Raw genomic sequence first — 17,589 nt, forward strand, 5'->3', positions numbered from 1 at the left:
CAGGTTGTCCTCAGACAAAACTCTGACTTGGAGGAACGACGACGCAGGCAGTTCCGCCCTAAAGGCGCCCAGCCCTGCACCCGCCTCGCACACTTGGCTCAACCGGGTGACCCAGGAGGAAGAGGAGAGGAAAAGGCGAGGCCCGGAGGAGGACGCGGAAGGTCACAAGACTGCTGCATCCGTGGAGGAGAAGGACGAGGACGCCCGGGGCAAGAAGGACATGCAGGAGGAACTCAGTAAGCTCTTCAGCCAGCCGGTCGATCCCTGGGCTTCGACAGGTCAGTTGAAGGCGACGTGCTGCTGTGTCTTGTTCCGATTGGCGGGCGGATTCCAGCTTCGGCCTTCCTAATTTAGTGCTTGACTTGATCGATTTTGGGCACAGTAACTTGAAATGTGCTTCGAACCTGAAGGTTAAGACTTGAGGCAGACTTGAAAGTTGTCCATGTTTGACTGGGTTTGTCAATCTTATTTTCTTTGCACAGCAGAAAAGGCTCCGGTGGCAAGCCTCTTTGAGCAGAAGGCAGCAGGCAGCGGCTTTGAGCAACAGCGGCCGGCGGCGGTAAAGGTGGTCTACTACAGAGCGCTGTACCCCTTTGACGCTCGCAGCCATGATGAGATCAGCATCGCCCCCGGTGACGTCATTATGGTACAAAGCATGCACACAACTTGGCACCCCCTCAGCAATGAAATGGTAGCTCAATAAACACTCATCAAATTGGGCACAGCGACTGTAATAAACCTCCTTTTTTCACTGGCAGAGGGCATTAGTTTCCTTCCAGTTCTTTTCGTTTACTAATATCTTAATGGTAGCACTAACCCGTAATTATTTTGTTCACTAAAATTGTCACATGAAAAGTTCACACTGTTTCAATCCGACCTCCCGTTGATGTCATCATGTCAAATAAATAGTGCTTAGAGTATGGCCAAGTGTAAATTTGGTAAATTCCCAGATGCCTTTGTGTGTGTGTGTGTGTGTGTGTGTGTATGTGTGTGTGTGTGTGTGTGTGTGTGTGTAACATTTTGCTCTCTTCTCTGCTGTGCAAACTGAAGGTGAGGGGGGAATGGGTAAGTGCCCGGACCAGTCGGGCCCGGCCCAGCCCGGTGTTGTGGACATTGTCAGCTCATACTCACTCATGTTTTTCCACCTGCCATTTGAATGCTTCATACCAGCTAGATTTTCCTGTATGGATTTAGTGTGCTGTGTTGAAAAAAAGAAAAAAAAATCACTGCACCAGCTTGTCCATAAATAAGCCATAGGTTGATCTTTTTTCCGTTAGAAACATGACCATGTGTCTGGATTTCAGCTTTGCATGTTGTCCATGACTCTCACCGTCTCCTGTGTCCCACTAGGTGGATGAGACTCAGACGGGGGAGCCCGGTTGGCTGGGCGGAGAGCTCAGGGGACGAACCGGCTGGTTTCCGGCCAATTATGCTGAACGGATACCGGACAGCGAAGCGCCTGTCAGCTTACGGGCGACTGCTTCGGCCACGCCCACTTCGGCCTGGCAGCCCGTCAGCACGCCGCCCCCTGCACCTGGGCAAACCTCATCCGCGCCGTCTGCCAACAGTAACTGGGCCGACTTCAGCACCACGTGAGGATTACGCTCGACATTTTTCTTCCACGTGCCGAAAAGCCACAATCGTTTTTCTTCAGCTTTAAACCCTGTGGCTCAAAGCCAAAGTCAAGTCCAAAAGTTGTACTAATACCCCTCCCCAGTCTAAACACGACTCGTGCTTCACCGCCAGCTGTTCTCGAGCATTTTGACGATGGGAATCATTTAAGTCGCTGAATATTGTGTGTGTTTTCTGACAAGTCAAGCACCGACCGACCCTTACAACAACCAAGAGGAGACGCTCTTTTGATGGCACTTTTAAACTTTTCAGATGGCCATCAAACAGCAGCAGCCAGATGGACAGCGAAGGATGGGACGCGTGGCCCACCTCCTCCGCCGCTCAGAATCCGTCCCTCAGCGTCCCGTCAGCTCAGCTGCGACAGCGTTCGGCGTTCACGCCGGCCACCATGACCACGGGGTCCTCACCCTCTCCCGTGCTGGGCCAGGGGGAGAAGGTGGAGGGATTGCAGGCTCAGGCCTTGTACCCCTGGAGAGCCAAGAAGGACAACCACCTCAACTTCAACAAAAATGAGGTCACCACCACCTCAACTTTTTTTTTTTTTTTTTTTTAAATTACGTGACCCATAGTTATTTGTGACCAAATTTCTTATTTTTATTATTTTTCCCACCACTGTTACTTCCACTCCTTCAAATCTTCACCTTCAAAATACAGTGCTGGTGGATTTTCAAATTGGATTCTTTCTGTCGCCACACTCAGCAGTCACATGCAATTTCTGTAGAGATTGCATTCTCTCTTTGTATCGTATAGTGTTGTCTGTCTTTTTTTTTTTTCTTTTTTTTTTTTTTTAAATAGACACCATTGTGTGACAGATTATAACGGTGCTGGAGCAGCAGGACATGTGGTGGCTAGGAGAGCTCCAGAGTGGACAGAGAGGATGGTTCCCCAAAAGCTACGTGAAGCTCATCTCTGCCATCACGACGCCCCCACTCGCATTTCCCGCGGCGGCTCCGATGGCAGCCCCAATCGCAGCCCCGCTTGTTTCCTCAGCACGTGGCAAGAACACCAGGTATGCTTTTTCTCTTCTCCAATTAAAGAGGCACTTTTCAATCACTGAAGTTCTCCTTTCTCCGGCAGTGAATGCGTGATGTCAGAAAGTCCCCCTAATGGAAAACGCCCCTCACCCACCCCAAGCAAGCCCTTGGAGTCAGGAGAAGGTAAGCCACATACAAAGCGGACTTCTCCACATTCTGCTTGTGTGCACGTGCGCCGCCACTCACTTGTCCTCACGTGCTTACGTAGAGTACGTGGCCATGTACACTTACGAGAGCAGCGAGCAGGGCGACCTGAGTTTCCAGCAAGGAGACGTCGTCACGGTGACCAGGAAGGAGGGCGACTGGTGGACGGGCACAGTCGCGGGCAAGACCGGGGTTTTCCCCTCCAATTACGTCAAACCGCGGGACGCCTCATCGGACGTGAGATATAGACTGCTGCACGGAATGAGATGAAGCAGCATGTGGCTCTTGACAAAAGTTCATTTCCCCCACCCCTCTCTCCAGTCTTTAGGACCAGCAGGAAAAACGGGGAGCCTTGGCAAAAAACCAGGTGACTTAATCATAAGCACATCTTTTTCAAACGTGACCACTCAATAATCCTCTTTCTTTTTTCTCTTGTCTCTTCATCAGAGATCGCCCAGGTGATTGCCCCTACTGCGCAACGGGAGCGGAGCAGCTAACGTTAGCGCCGGGCCAGCTTATCCTCATCAGGAAGAAGAACCCAGGCGGCTGGTGGGAGGGCGAGCTTCAGGTACAACGACGCATGGAGAGCCAAAGCAGCGACAGTAACAGGCCAACATTCAGCGGATGTTTGCAAGCTGAGTAGTGATTGGTCGTTACCCAAGCCTTGTGCACGTGATGTCATTTGCAGTCAACAGCAAGTGACAAAATGTGTCATGATTGTGCATGAGAAATAATGATGAATTATAGTAATTTTTTTCAGTGCTGAAAATTGTGAAGTACATTTAATATACCTTTTAAAGTTCTAAAATGGTTCACACTAAAGCAGAAGTGCCGGCAAGATGGACAGCTAAGATTGATTCCTAATTTGTTTCTGTGTTGCACAAGCTTCAGAGTGCTTGATCCTAGGACGCATGAAAAGAAGGGTTGATGTGTTTAGTGAAGCACACTCTGCCATACACAGATGGATGGCATCCGAGCGCTGTGCTAAGTTGCGTTCACGGCACAAAGCAAGCCTTTTCATTGGGTGCTTGACATTCTGCACTGTGATCACTCCAGGCCCGGGGGAAAAAGCGACAAATTGGATGGTTTCCGGCCAATTACGTCAAGCTGCTCAGCCCCAGCACCAGCAAGACCACGCCCACTGAGCCCACCCCGCCAAAACTGGTCCCCACCAACACTGGTACACACACACACACGCACACACAGAGTTTTCATGGAACATTTTTAAACTAGGCAATTCAAAGAATACTTTTTTCTGAAATTATACAATAGCTTCAGTCCTGCGTCCGACTTGCTTCTGTTTTGCACTTTTGGTGTTTGCGGAAGCCGTGTGCCAGGTGATCGGCATGTACGACTACGTGGCGCAGAACGATGACGAGCTGGCCTTCCAGAAGGGTCAGGTGATCACCGTGCTCAACAAGGACGACTGCGACTGGTGGAAAGGCGAGCTGAACGGCCACGAGGGGCTTTTTCCCAGCAACTACGTCAAGCTCACCACCGACACCGACCCCAGCACACAGTGTGAGTACGCATGCACGCACTAAATATATAACAACTCCAAACGTCCTCGCCCTCTGACACTCGCACACACTCGCACACACGCCAGATTGTGGTGTGGCGATCTCTCTCTCTCTCTCTCTCTCTCTCTCTCTCTCTCTCTCTCTCTCTCTCTCTCTCTCTCTCTCTCTCTCTCTCTCTCTCTCTCTCTCTCTCTCTCTCTCTCTCTCTCTCTCTCTCTCTCTCTCTCTCTCTCTCTCTCTCTCTCTCTCTCTCTCTCTCTCTCTCTCTCTCATGTCTCTTTCTGTGTGTCTTTCTCTGTGTCTATCTGTCTCTATCTGTCTCTCTGTGTCCTTTGCCCTCCATCTCCGTCAGCCTTTTTCCCTTTATGGCCTCCATGGTGACGTCCCTGTTCAGTCACAGAACCCCACCAGTTTCACATGCGCATTCACCGAACCCCTCGTTAGTGATTTTTTTTTTTTTTTTTTAATTCTAGACATAGATGTTTTTTACTGGTGCACAAAATGAGCCATGCATGAACATCACTTTGTTCAAAGAACAAAACCAACACAATGCATAAACTCACAACAAATTATATACTGATAAATCAGAATTTACACAATAAATCAGGTTTGTTCGGACCTCCTCAGTGGAGGCTCTGTCGAACCCCTGAGACCGACTCACCGAACTCCTAGGGTTCGATCGAACCCAGGTTAAGAACCACTCTATTAGGTGTTTCCTATTTTCCCGCATATGCCCACCCCCCACCACTCTCCCAACCCATTCTCCTGCATGGTCCATCATAGAGAAAAAGATTCTAGAGTGAACACGAGGCCTTCATACACACGTTATTTTTTACATGTGCGTCATTACAAATATACTTTAGTGTATGAGTAGTCTTGCCATACTTTTGGAAATAGAAATTGTTGCCATCATAAAGTCTTTATTAGATCTTAAGGCAAGCAGTGGACATTTTTAATTCACCCATTTATTACACCAAGCAGTTAAATGTAGCAGTAAAACTCATTTACTACCAATCATTTTTATTGCATTTACAATGAAACACAACCAAATATCCATTGACCTATGTGAATAAAAAAAAAAGGTTTTATGGGAAAGACAATGAATGCAACAAATACTTGTGCAGCGTGGCCCGCTTTTGATGTTCAACTTGTGTACTGTCGCCGTCGCCGCACGCTCCACCCGCCTAGCACCCAATTTGTTGTTGTTTTTGTTGATGTTGTTGTTGTCGTCCTTTCTCTAGGATCATATCATTCCCCAGAACCCCCCTCTCCTCAAAGCCCTCAAAGAGACCCACTAGGCCACGCCCACTAGACCACTCAACCAATGGGACAGCAACGAGCGGTCACATGACCTGGAAATGGCGACGCTCCATCACCAATAGAAGCCACACACAGAGAGGCAGGCAGGCAGACGGACAGACAGACAGACAGACAAACTGACTGAGTGACCGTAACGTTAAGCGTCTTGCCTGTTGGCGCGTCTCCGCTCGCCTCGCCTCACCTCACCATCTTGTGTCTAGCGAGAGGTGAGGAGAGGCAAGAGGTAGATTGGACTGGTTGACATGTTTGACTGGGACTCCATTCACATTCACATGCACGCATGCACATGCACGCCTCAGTCATAGCGCGGTGGAGAAGTGGATAGTGGGTCGTTTTGTGGCTTTACGGGAGATTGTGCCATTTTAGAAGCAGCTCAGCTCATCCCTGTCTGGAAGTAGGAGAGCCACACTGAACAAAAAGACAGACCATGATAGGAAAGTTTCATTTTCGTTTCAATTTTATCTTTTTGGGGAAGAATGAAATAGGAAAAATATATTTTTAAATTGGAGGGTGTTTTAAAGTTATACTTTATCAAACCGTTAAAATGACAAGTCTTTCTTGAAAAAGTTACATATTTTCAGTAATATTTATATATATTTTTCTAAGAATTAGACTTAATTCTCATACTACTCGGACTTTTAGAAAAATTCAATATTTTTTAATCTACAAAATGGGCCTCCGTTGACAAAATTACAATTTAGCTCTCAAAAATGTCTCCCCCAAAATATGGTGAAAATTTAAAATTTCAGACTATGATGGCTTTTTTTAAAAAAAGAAAACCCACAATTTAAGTCTCATTTTTTCAGTGTGGTCCTAATCTTCCTTTGTACATCCACGCTTTGCTTCCTTTTTTATTACTTCTACCCTCAGTAGCTTCCTTCACCTGTCAGTCCCCCCCTCCCCCTCCCTGACTAACCCGACCCCTCCCCACAGCTTCACAGAAAGACCCACTATCTGCTGGAGGATGCGTTCCAGTGGAACGTTACAGCCAAAGACTCGTCCAGACTCCTCCTCTTCTCTTTGCGTTCTCGCTCACACACACACACATACACACATATACACACACACACACACACGGTACAGTGTTTTGGGATTGTATCTACACATTTTATTGATTTACCCACAGCCGTTTTTTTTAAACAACTTATTGATGTATTGACTTTATGTTCTGTTTACGTCTTTAATATGGGCTCGTCTGTTGCTATAACAATCACATGGTTCGACCTGCAACTGCACAAGGCATGCACTTCTAGTACTCGTGAGTCATTCCAGCCAAGAGTTTGTTTCTTTTTGCTTCATCGAAACCAGATCAACAATTGTTTGACATGTTGTGTGTGCTGTAGAGCAGTGCTTTGTCAAAGCACATTTTATTTCAACAAGAAAAATCTCACGGCACACCACGAAACATGTCACAAAAACACATTTACCCAAATAATAATGATCTTATACTCAGAAATGTGTGCCTTTTTTGTTGAAACAGAAACACAAAAGGTAGCAGTCTTTAGCTCAGCAGCACAAAATGAGCACATGGACTTCACTTAAGTTTTTTTTTTTTTTTTATAGCTTGCCATAGCAAATGAGCCTTTCTTCTGGATTTTACAAACTGTATTCACATTTGAGCCACACACATTTAATCGCACTATTTAATTTAATCCTAGATATTTTCACAATCACCAAACCTTTTAAGACTAAGACCCATTAAATCATTTTCGTTCTTAACAGATCACAAACTAAAATTCACCATGTGAAAGCGCTTAATAAAGATGTGTTATATTGTATGTGTCGCCATAACATGAACATATACTTGACATAAACTACTAATCAAGAACGCCCGTGACGAGAAACAACCGCTGTTACCAGGGCAACAAGACGCCCCCCTTAACTTTTTTCCCATAGCAAGAGACGAGCCCTGTAATAGTTGCCATATATTTGGATGTTGTTGACAGTATTGTGATTTTTAATGTTTACCCTCACAAATGGAATTAGCTGGTTTATTAACTTTTTTTTTTTTTTTTAAATATCCAAGAAGCAATCGAGTTCTAACTAAGCCGCCAGCATCCCACATGGGCTTGAGTTATTTGAATGTGTCTGACTTTACTCACGGGCTGACCTTTGATGAACTCTGATGAGCCAAATGCAAACGCACTGCACTACTTGCGCTCGGTGCAGTGGGGAAAATATGGTGGGCGCCAGTGAGCTTTTTGCGCAGATTTCAAGGAAGGCGTGTACAGAATGAATGTAAGTGCGGCGCAATTGAGTTCTGCGTTGTGCAAGGTGCTGAATCTGACTGCATCACAATGATTAAATGCTCTGAGACACACGCACATGCTCCTTATTCTAACACCCGCACAATTTCTCAAACAGAAAAAAATGTGACAACAGGTATGTATCTCATTCTCATTTTTGGCTAATTAACACCGCGAATGTTGGTTGATGTGCAATTTTTTGTGTTTTCAGGGTGCGCCGACCTGCACCTGCTGGACATGCTGAGTCCTATGGAGAGGAAACGTCAAGGCTACATCCATGAGCTCATCGTCACGGAGGAGAATTACGTCAACGACCTGCAGCTCGTCACTGAGGTAGGGGCGGGGGACTTGTCAACATAACTCCATTTTCTTCTAGACTAGTGTTGATTTTATGCAGACTGTCTCCATGACAATTATTTAGAAGGGCCTTTATATTTTTGTGGTCCTTTGGTGATCAGCAGGGGGCAGCAGACCTTTTGTGTTCACCTGGGCGACAATTTTGTTTTTAACTAAACTTAAGAAATATCCTATGTATTTAGTGCTACTTTGGCTTACTTCTGAGTATTTTTAGATATGAGCACTATCCTGCAATATGTTTTATCAAAAATTTTTGTTAAATGCACTTGATGCCGCCAACAAATCAGTCATAATTTTTCATAATTACTTCAAAGTTTGCTGTCTAACTAAACATGAGTCTATTGGCCAGACAGTATAGACAAGCTAACAGATCTCACATACTCGAACACAAACAGTGCAAAGTATCATAGCATCTTACTCAAAGGCATGTATTCTTTATCCTGTGCCCAAAACAAAAAATCTAATCATTTTTCCATACATACATACATACATACATACATACATACATACATACATACATACATATCCATCCATCCATCCATCCATCCATCCATCCATCCATCCATCCATCCATCCATCCATCCATCCATCCATCCATCCATCCATCCATCCATCCATATACATCCATCCATCCATCCATCCATCCATCCATCCATCCATCCATCCATCATACCGCTTGTCCCCACGGGGGTCGCGGGCGTCCCAGCAGTCATCAGGCAGTAGGCGGGGGACACTCTGAACCGGTTACCAGCCAATCGCATGTCACACAGACGAACAACCATGCGCATTCACACCTAGGGACAATTTGGAATGCTCAATCGGCCTACCAAGCATGGTTTTGGGATGTGGGAGGAAACCGGAGTGCCTGGAGAAAACCCACGAGCACGGGTAGAACATGGAAACTCCACACAGGGAGGGCCGGAGGTGGAATTAAACCTGCACCCTCCTAACTGTGAGGCGGATGTGCTAACCAATTGCACCAACAAGCCGCCCTCATTTGTCCATATAACGCCAAAATATTGCGTGTGTGTGTGTCTGTGTCTGTGCGCACTTAGATCTTTCACAAGCCTCTGCTGGAGTGTGAGCTGCTGAGTGAGAAGGAGGTGGCCATGATCTTTGTCAATTGGAAGGAGCTCATCATGTGCAATATCAAGCTGCTCAAGTAAGCACACATTTTCATCGTCCTCATGTACTGTGAGCTTTGCCTTTGGGAAAATACCATCCTAAAAAGCGACAACCGCCTGCAGAGCGCTGCGGGTAAGGAAGAAGATGTCGGGCGATCGCATGCCTGTCAAGATGATCGGCGACATCCTCACCAATCAGCTGCCACACATGCAGCCGTATATCAGGTAGGTGGTCACATGCACGCACACACAGTGTCGAAGGTCACGTGATCCTTTCCTTATCCCCAATGGTGATTGTGCAGGTTCTGCTCGTGTCAGCTGAACGGAGCCACGCTGATTCAGCAGAAAACCGACGACAATCCCGAAATCAAAGATTTCCTCAAGGTAATCAATACGTTTCAGACACCAATGTCCACCAATCCTACCACCATCATTCAGAACTAGGACAGGTTTGCTAGAACAGTGTTTCCCAACCTTTTTTCATCCACGGTACACCTTTTCATTGGCAAAAATCTCGAGGCACACCACCAACAAAAATCTGTTAGGTGTTACACTAGCTTCTATAATAAAATTAGTTGTATTACAACGAAAGACATTGTGAACGTGATATATAAATAAAGTCCCGTGTGTGTGTGTGTGCGCTTGCGTGCGTGCGTGCGTGCGTGCGTGCGTATATATCCATATAGGTGCGTGTGTGTGTGTGTGGAGAGAGTGGAATAATTGAATAAAAAAATATATATATTTTTTTAAAATTGTATTTCTTTTTTTAATTAAAGTGACAGTTTTCTAGAAAGGTTTTAGACGGTGTAAGGAATAAACTATTGAAAGTGATTATGGTTGAAATCCAAAAGAATCAACATGACTATTTACGATTTTAGACTACAGTGATCCCTTGCTACTTCGTGTTTCGTTTACCACGGCTTCACTGCATCGGGGATTTTTTTTCCGAATTAAAAAAAAACATTTAAAAGTCAAAATAAAACTTCTTAATTGAGGAAACGTGTCTAACCTTTAGGACAATGTAGTATTGCTCCAAATGCTCGTTTACATTCCTTTAGAAGTCCGTTTTTGCGTGTTAGCACGATCGCAAATTAGCATCTTTCCGCTAACTCGTTAGCCTGCCCAGTACTTCTTGTTGGTGACCATACTTCGCGGATTTCACTTATCGCGGGTGGTTTTTGGAACCAATTATCTGCGATAAACGAGGGATTACTGTAGTTCTATAAATATTGTGAAAATAAGAATAAAGTCACGTTTAAAGACACTCTGCTGTTCTGTCAGCAGCTGAGTGGTGATCACAGTCAAGACGTCATGACTTGACTGTGTATTTCATGTTGGTAATAATGAACAATGCAGGTTCTGCAAACTGAATATGTGCCGATGCAGCATAATCAGACCAACACAACATGAAATCTCAAGATTCTCCGATTAGCCACGCATGCGTGATTAGCAAGTGGCTGAGCAGGCCTTGCACTAACTGACCAGTGGTTTGGCGATTCTGTTAACAATGCACTCTGTAATTAATATTGGACAATTTCCCACTTAACAGCTGAATATCTCTCACGGCACACCAGTGTACTGCGTGCACAGTGGTTGGAAAACATTCATTCCTATTTATTCATATTCATCATTTTGGATAATGATGGACTTTTTTTATTGATTTCTAGTACGCACACAAAAACTGACTTGCTATTTGATTTTCTTTTAAACTTCTTCACAATTATGACATACTCGCAAAGAGTATAACTTGATTTTAGAAAAAAATGACTCTATTCGTGTGTGTTTTACCCTTTTTTTTTCATTGAAAAATACCACTTTATGTTGAAATCAAAATAACTGTAGTTTGACATCTTACTCACAAAATTTGTATGAAACTTAAGTATTTTTCCATTTTTTTTTTGTAAACCAGTAGGTTGCAACACTGATGGGTGAGAAGCATTGATGATTTTGCATTTTGTTTGTTCACGTGCGTCAGAGGTTAGCCATGGACCCCCGCTGCAAGGGGATGCCGCTCTCCAGCTTCCTGCTCAAGCCCATGCAGAGAGTCACTCGCTACCCGCTCATCATTAAGAACGTACGCTTGACACACGCACGCACCTGCATGCACACACCCAGAGTGATGTCTCTCCGGTTTTCTGCTCTGCAAGCAGATCTTGGAAAACACGCCTGAGTCACATCCGGACCACAGTCACCTGAAAGCTGCTCTGGAGAAGGCGGAGGAGTTGTGCTCGCAGGTGCTTTCTCATGGCTTCACTTGTATAGTCAAAAGTTGCATCGCTGTCTGGGGTGGTAGCTGCACTGAACAGAACTTGAAGGCCCTGCAGCGCATAGTGAATACGGCTGGTAAGATTATTGTCGCTTCGCTCCCCTCCCTGAAGGACATTTACACCTCCCATCTCGCCCGCAAGGCAACCACGATTGTGAGTGATGTGAGTCACCCAGCTCACTCTTTGTTTGACCTTCTGCCCTCTGGGAAGAGGTACAGGAGCCTGCGCTCCCGCACCACCAGACTCGCCAACAGCTTCTTTCTCCAGGCGGTTAAGACCCTGAACTCGCTACCCCCTTCTGTGTAGCGTGAGGCACTGTTGCGCTATTTTCTGGAATGTCTGCTGTACGCTCACTTGCTCCTTTTTGCTCCTCTTATTTATTTGTTGTGTTATTTATTCATTATTTATTCAGCACGCTGTTGTTTACTTGTTTACTTGATTGTCTATTGTGGGCCTAGTCTTGTCACCGTGGGATAGCGGGGAACGAAAATTCGGTTTCTTTGTGTGTCTTTGGCATGTGGAGAAATTGACAATAAAGCTGACTTTGACTTTGACTTTGACTTTGAAAAGCCCCAAATACAAAACTGAGCTTTTTTTGTGATGGTGTGTAGGTGAACGAGGGTGTGAGGGAGAAGGAGAACTCTGATCGTCTGGAGTGGATCCAAACGCACGTTCAGTGTGAAGGCCTGTCTGAGGTACTTTTCCGCATTTTCACCTTCATCTTACAAATTGAAAAAAGCCAAAGTTGGCCTCCTACAAATGTACCCAAAGAAAGTCAAAGCGGTGGAAACGCATATGAGTGAAGTTTGAAAATAGACGACGTGATGTGAGTGACATTAAGTTCTGTGGCACAATGTTGCAGCAACTGGTCTTCAACTCTGTGACCAACTGTTTGGGTCCCCGCAAGTTCCTTCACAGCGGCAAACTTTTCAAAGCCAAAAGCAGCAAAGAGCTCTACGGCTTCCTCTTCAACGACTTCCTGCTGCTGACGCAGGTGACGCGCACATCCGTCCCTGTCGCATCCCGAGTCTCCTCTTCTGTCTGAACGGCCCTTGTCGTCCGCGCCGCAGGTCACCAAGCCTCTGGGTTCATCCGGATCTGACAAAGTCTTCTCGGCCAAAACGCATCTGCAGTACCGCATGTACAAGACGGTCAGAACTCACGCAACACAAATACGCTCACTCATAGAGTCATTCGTGGTCATGAAATCTTGACTCCATCGTCGATACCGCTTCCTCTTATAAAAACGACGTCATGATAAACCTTTTTCTACCATAGAAAAACAAAATGACCACCTTTTGAAACAATGACACTGAATGTTATAACCAGAAGGTGACATGTGTGCAGCCCATCTTCCTGAACGAGGTTCTGGTGAAATTGCCGACGGACCCGTCAGGGGACGAGCCCCTCTTCCACATCTCGCACATCGACAGAGTTTACACCCTCAGGGCCGAGAGCATCAATGAGCGGTGAGCCGAAGCAGAACTTTGCGTGTCAGCAACTTGGGGTTTGAGCAAGCAGCCTCGTGTGTGTGTGCGTGCGCGCAGGACGGCATGGGTCCAGAAAATCAAGGCGGCCTCCGAACTCTTCATTGAAACCGAGAAAAAGAAGCGAGAAAAAGCCTATCTAGGTATGGCTTTGATAACTCTTTGAATGTCGTAACCTGCTGGTGCTGGCTGCTCACTTTGTGCGCCATGCTGTGCCGGCCGCAGTGCGTTCCCAGAGGGCAACAGGCATCGGAAGGCTGATGGTCAACATCGTGGAGGGAATCGAACTCAAGCCGTGTCGCTCGCACGGTAATAACTACTAGAAGGCATTTGGCCAGAAAGGAGCATGGGCGCCGGGATGTGCTCTTTGACCTTTGTTTGTGCGGCAGGTAAAAGCAACCCTTATTGTGAGGTCACCATGGGCTCGCAGTGCCACATCACCAAAACTCTGCAGGTAAAGGCTTCTTCTTCTCTGTTGCTTATTGATTTATTTGACGGGCCCCAATAGGCGGCGTGACAATAAATATTATGGTATATAAATATAGTATGTAAATATATCAATGTATCTAGTATGAAATGTTTCAGTTGTGTATTGAATTATTTTAAAAAAATCTAGGATTTGAATGAAACTTAGCTCTTTTTAGATGTTAAGATGATTTACTTCTACTTGCATTATTTATTTGCTATGCGAGTTGTGTTTTTGGTGGCAGGACACGCTGAATCCCAAGTGGAACTCCAACTGCCAGTTTTTCATCAAGGACTTGGAGCAGGACGTCCTGTGCGTTACCGTGTTTGAACGGGACCAGTTCTCACCCGATGGTTGGTACTCCAGATATTTATTTCATATCTGACGGATGGCGGATATGAATAGATATTTCATATCTACCCAGGCGGCTCAGTGGCGCACTGGGTAGCACGTCCGCCTCACAGTTAGGAGGGTGCAGGTTCGATTCCACCTCCGGCCCTCCCTGTGTGGAGTTTGCATGTTCTCCCCGGTCCCGCGTGGGTTTTCTCCGGGCACTCCGGTTTCCTCCCACATCCCAAAATCGGTAGGCCGATTGAGCACTCCAAATTGTCCCTAGGTGCGAGTGCGGATGGTTGTTTGTCTCTGTGTGCCCTGCGATTGGCTGGCAACCGGTTCAGGGTGTCCCCCGCCTACTGCCCGTTGACGGCTGGGATAGGCTCCAGCACGCCCGCGACCCCCGTGGGGACTAAGCGGTTCATAACATGGATGGATGGATATGACGGATGTTGCTGTCCCTTGTAAAAGCAACTATGTGTTAAAGCAGCTGCGGTAGGTTCACAATTACAGTGATGCCGACGCTAATTTCTGTTCGCCCATCTATGTCATTACCTGTATGTTAGCATTAAGCTGAACGTCTGCAGGCTAAATCATATGATTTGCTTAAAATTTTGGGATTTGAATTTCTTTGTTTTTAGTGTCAGTTTTAGATTCAACTTCAACCGTCAAGTAATTACAATATAAAGAAATCTACATACCCTTGTTTAAATGATAGTTTTTGTGATACAAAAAATAGACCGGGATGAATTATTTGATTATTTTTCCATCATATACAATTCAATGGAGGGGGGGGGGGGCTGAAATGTAATTTTGAATGTGACTCTGAAGTTAGCACACACATCTACCACCACTTTAAGTACATCTGGTTAACTCCAAATTAAGTCAAACTGTTTTCTGAGCTTTTCCAGACATTCTTGTTTCCAGGGCTGTGGACTCGGTCGGATTTTTGCACCGAGTCCGAGTCCGGCCTCTTGACCACCGAGTCCGAGTCCGGCTGTCCATTTTTTCTGTTAATTCATGTGACTGCTTAGTCTTTATTCAAGGCTAATTTAGATCAAAATCTAAATAATGATATAAGCTGGGTGACATAATCGTCCTTAACATTGGTACATAATGTAAACATTAGCCTAAGTGCAACTCAACGTGGCCGCATTGATCGTAAGCAGGGCTGTGGACAGTATTCCTACGCGCATTCTCAGCAGCATGATGAAAATAAAATTGAACGTATTTTTTTTTATTGTCGGACTCGGTGGACTCGGTCATCAGCACCGAGTCCGGCAAAAATGACCGAGTCGGACCGAGTCCGAGTCCCCGAGTCCGAGTCCACAGCCCTGCTTGTTTCTACACTTTATAACACAAGCCACCGTCCACAGAGAGTTCACTGTGTCTCCTGCTCTCCTTTTATTTCCCCCCTTCAGACTTCCTGGGCCGGACCGAGATAAGATTGGCCGAGATCAAGAAGGACCAGGGCTCCAAGGGACCAATCACCAAACGCTTATTGCTGCATGAGGTTCCCACAGGCGAGATAGTGGTCAGATTGGACCTTCAACTATTCGAGGAGCCCTGAAAACCTGCACCGGGATCCTTTCTATCAGGAACAACTGGACACAACTGGACCTGGCTTGAAGATGGAAGAGAGACTTTCTTATTCTTGTTATTTATTGACTGACCAGAAGAAGTTGAATCATCATCTGGTAAGTTGGACCACGAGGCAGCTCGCTTACAAAACTTCACGTTCATCAAACAACGCAATTTTGATGGGCAGAACTCATGTGAAAGCCACAATGTGAGGCAACGTTGGGTTTTATTGTGCGCTGTTTTTGACTTCCGATTTAGCTGTCCATCATCCCCTCCCCCCCAGAAACTCACTCCAGTGACAATCTGTGCGTATATGTGAGACATTTACAGACTTCACAGAAGATATTAACAGCGCTAATCAGTTAGCAGCGGTAGAAGCCGAGTGTTGAGGATAACTGATTTATCATTTCTTTTGTACTCATGTGCACAGTTAACTGTTTTTCCCCTCTCACTTTGTACCAATGAAAATTATGAATTTACGTTTTCCTTTTTTTGGTCACTCATAAGGATATGAGCTTGGTTTTTTTTCTTCTATGAGGCAGATTACATTTGTCTTATTTTTACTGTTAAGGGTATTTAGTTGAATTTGTTTCTCCATTATTTTTTGGGAATTATGATGAATATTCAGTTTTTCCATTCAGTGACATATTCGACCTCTCTCCTCTTTAGGTTGTTACACACATGCACACACACACTCGCACACACACACACAAAGTGGACTGAAGTTATTTATCTCAAAGAGGAACGCTGTGAACCACGTTTCCCCAACACTGTAAACAACCGACGGTTACCTTAGCGACCAGCCACTGTCCAAACAGCTGTGGATCTTCACAATGAGAAAAATGTCTTAAGCCTGTATTTTCCTCCTGAGACCCCCTCGTACCCTCTCACACTGTACTAAAGGTAAGCTAATGACCCCTTCATACTGTCTGCCTTCCCGGGTACTATAGAAATACTACTGAGAAAACTGAAGAGTTAATATATGACCGCTGGACGATAGAAGACAGATGTCGCGCTACTGTAGATGAATATGTGTGTACTTTGTTGTCTTTTCAGTGTTAATAAAGTTCAAAATAAACTTCAGTTGGACCAACATGTCAATCGTTTGCGTTGTAATGCAAGCCACATGCTCACACTACTTGCATCAGAATTTCTATTTTCTTACTCATTAGAAAAAATTACTTTCAAGTTGATGAAATGTTTTGCCCATGATGGTCATTAACTTGGTTTTACTTCTTAACCTATGAAAATAATTGCACTTGAGAATAATGTGCTTGTGTTTTCATTTAAAAAAAACATTTTACCCATAACAAATGATTCCCTTTTATTTCATTTATTTTTTAGATTTCTGTTTGTAACCTTCATTATTCCTTTTGTAGAGTTTGAATTTGATTACAATCATGTGTCTGATATTCGACTGTCATGTTTTAAAACGCTTCCCTTGTTGAACAAGAGAATGCAATATGTGCGTTTATATATATGAACATACAAGCAGGCAATTTCTCTCGTACAACAGCAGGGGGAGATAGAGACATCTGTTTGACTCGTTAGTCTTCTAATCACGACTCTGCGGCATTGCTGTGCTATATTTGTCATTTATATGCAGCCCCACCCCCACCCCCGCCCGAATCTTCTACTGCGGCTTGTTTATGTGCGAGTTGCCAAATCCCCTTCAGTCAGTCACGACTCCTTCACAATCGCGATGTAGTCCCGTTATTTTATCCCGGCTTACTTTCAACCATCATTTATCATAATGAAAATATACTAATATTGAAATTCTAACAGATGTCACGTCAGTTCAATAATTCCGAGTGGTTTTAGGCGAAAATGCATTCATGTCCACAGTTGTCGAATGACCAAGTTGTTCGTGAATGGCCCTTTACTGATGGCGTCATTGGGTTTTAGGGAGTCACACATTTTGCCTGTCCAAAACACTACTGTTTCTGCCTTTAACTAATGTGAACACAAGACAAGGATGTCTGCAAATTTTGTCACACCGAAACACGATAGTTCAGAGTTGCTGTCTTTCGGCTGTGCTTTAGAAAGGTTACCTAACCACACGCCACCTTTGACGACAG

General features: G+C 45.1%; 1 protein-coding gene across 1 annotated transcript in view; it reads left to right on the forward strand.

Annotated features, from left to right (window-relative positions):
* Positions 1 to 16,612, forward strand: part of itsn1 (intersectin 1 (SH3 domain protein)) — a 26,890-nt gene extending 10,278 nt beyond the window's left edge. The window contains 28 exon segments of the mRNA XM_088385348.1: positions 4 to 278; positions 483 to 646; positions 1,051 to 1,065; positions 1,351 to 1,592; positions 1,885 to 2,146; positions 2,445 to 2,641; positions 2,710 to 2,789; positions 2,875 to 3,047; positions 3,132 to 3,177; positions 3,258 to 3,272; positions 3,275 to 3,378; positions 3,867 to 3,990; positions 4,137 to 4,331; positions 8,108 to 8,229; positions 9,309 to 9,415; positions 9,501 to 9,602; positions 9,680 to 9,761; positions 11,353 to 11,451; positions 11,528 to 11,611; positions 12,256 to 12,339; positions 12,507 to 12,638; positions 12,715 to 12,795; positions 12,992 to 13,113; positions 13,192 to 13,274; positions 13,357 to 13,440; positions 13,521 to 13,585; positions 13,842 to 13,950; positions 15,352 to 16,612. Of these exon segments, the coding sequence (XP_088241474.1) occupies positions 4 to 278; positions 483 to 646; positions 1,051 to 1,065; positions 1,351 to 1,592; positions 1,885 to 2,146; positions 2,445 to 2,641; positions 2,710 to 2,789; positions 2,875 to 3,047; positions 3,132 to 3,177; positions 3,258 to 3,272; positions 3,275 to 3,378; positions 3,867 to 3,990; positions 4,137 to 4,331; positions 8,108 to 8,229; positions 9,309 to 9,415; positions 9,501 to 9,602; positions 9,680 to 9,761; positions 11,353 to 11,451; positions 11,528 to 11,611; positions 12,256 to 12,339; positions 12,507 to 12,638; positions 12,715 to 12,795; positions 12,992 to 13,113; positions 13,192 to 13,274; positions 13,357 to 13,440; positions 13,521 to 13,585; positions 13,842 to 13,950; positions 15,352 to 15,500 (3,397 nt within the window). The 3' untranslated portion in view covers positions 15,501 to 16,612.
* The last annotated feature ends 977 nt before the right edge of the window (positions 16,613 to 17,589 follow it).

The sequence above is a fragment of the Syngnathus floridae genome, chromosome 9 (genome assembly GCF_059516105.1).
Source record: "Syngnathus floridae isolate MCC-2025c chromosome 9, RoL_Sflo_1.0, whole genome shotgun sequence".
In the NCBI taxonomy this organism is placed as follows: Eukaryota; Metazoa; Chordata; class Actinopteri; order Syngnathiformes; family Syngnathidae; genus Syngnathus; species Syngnathus floridae.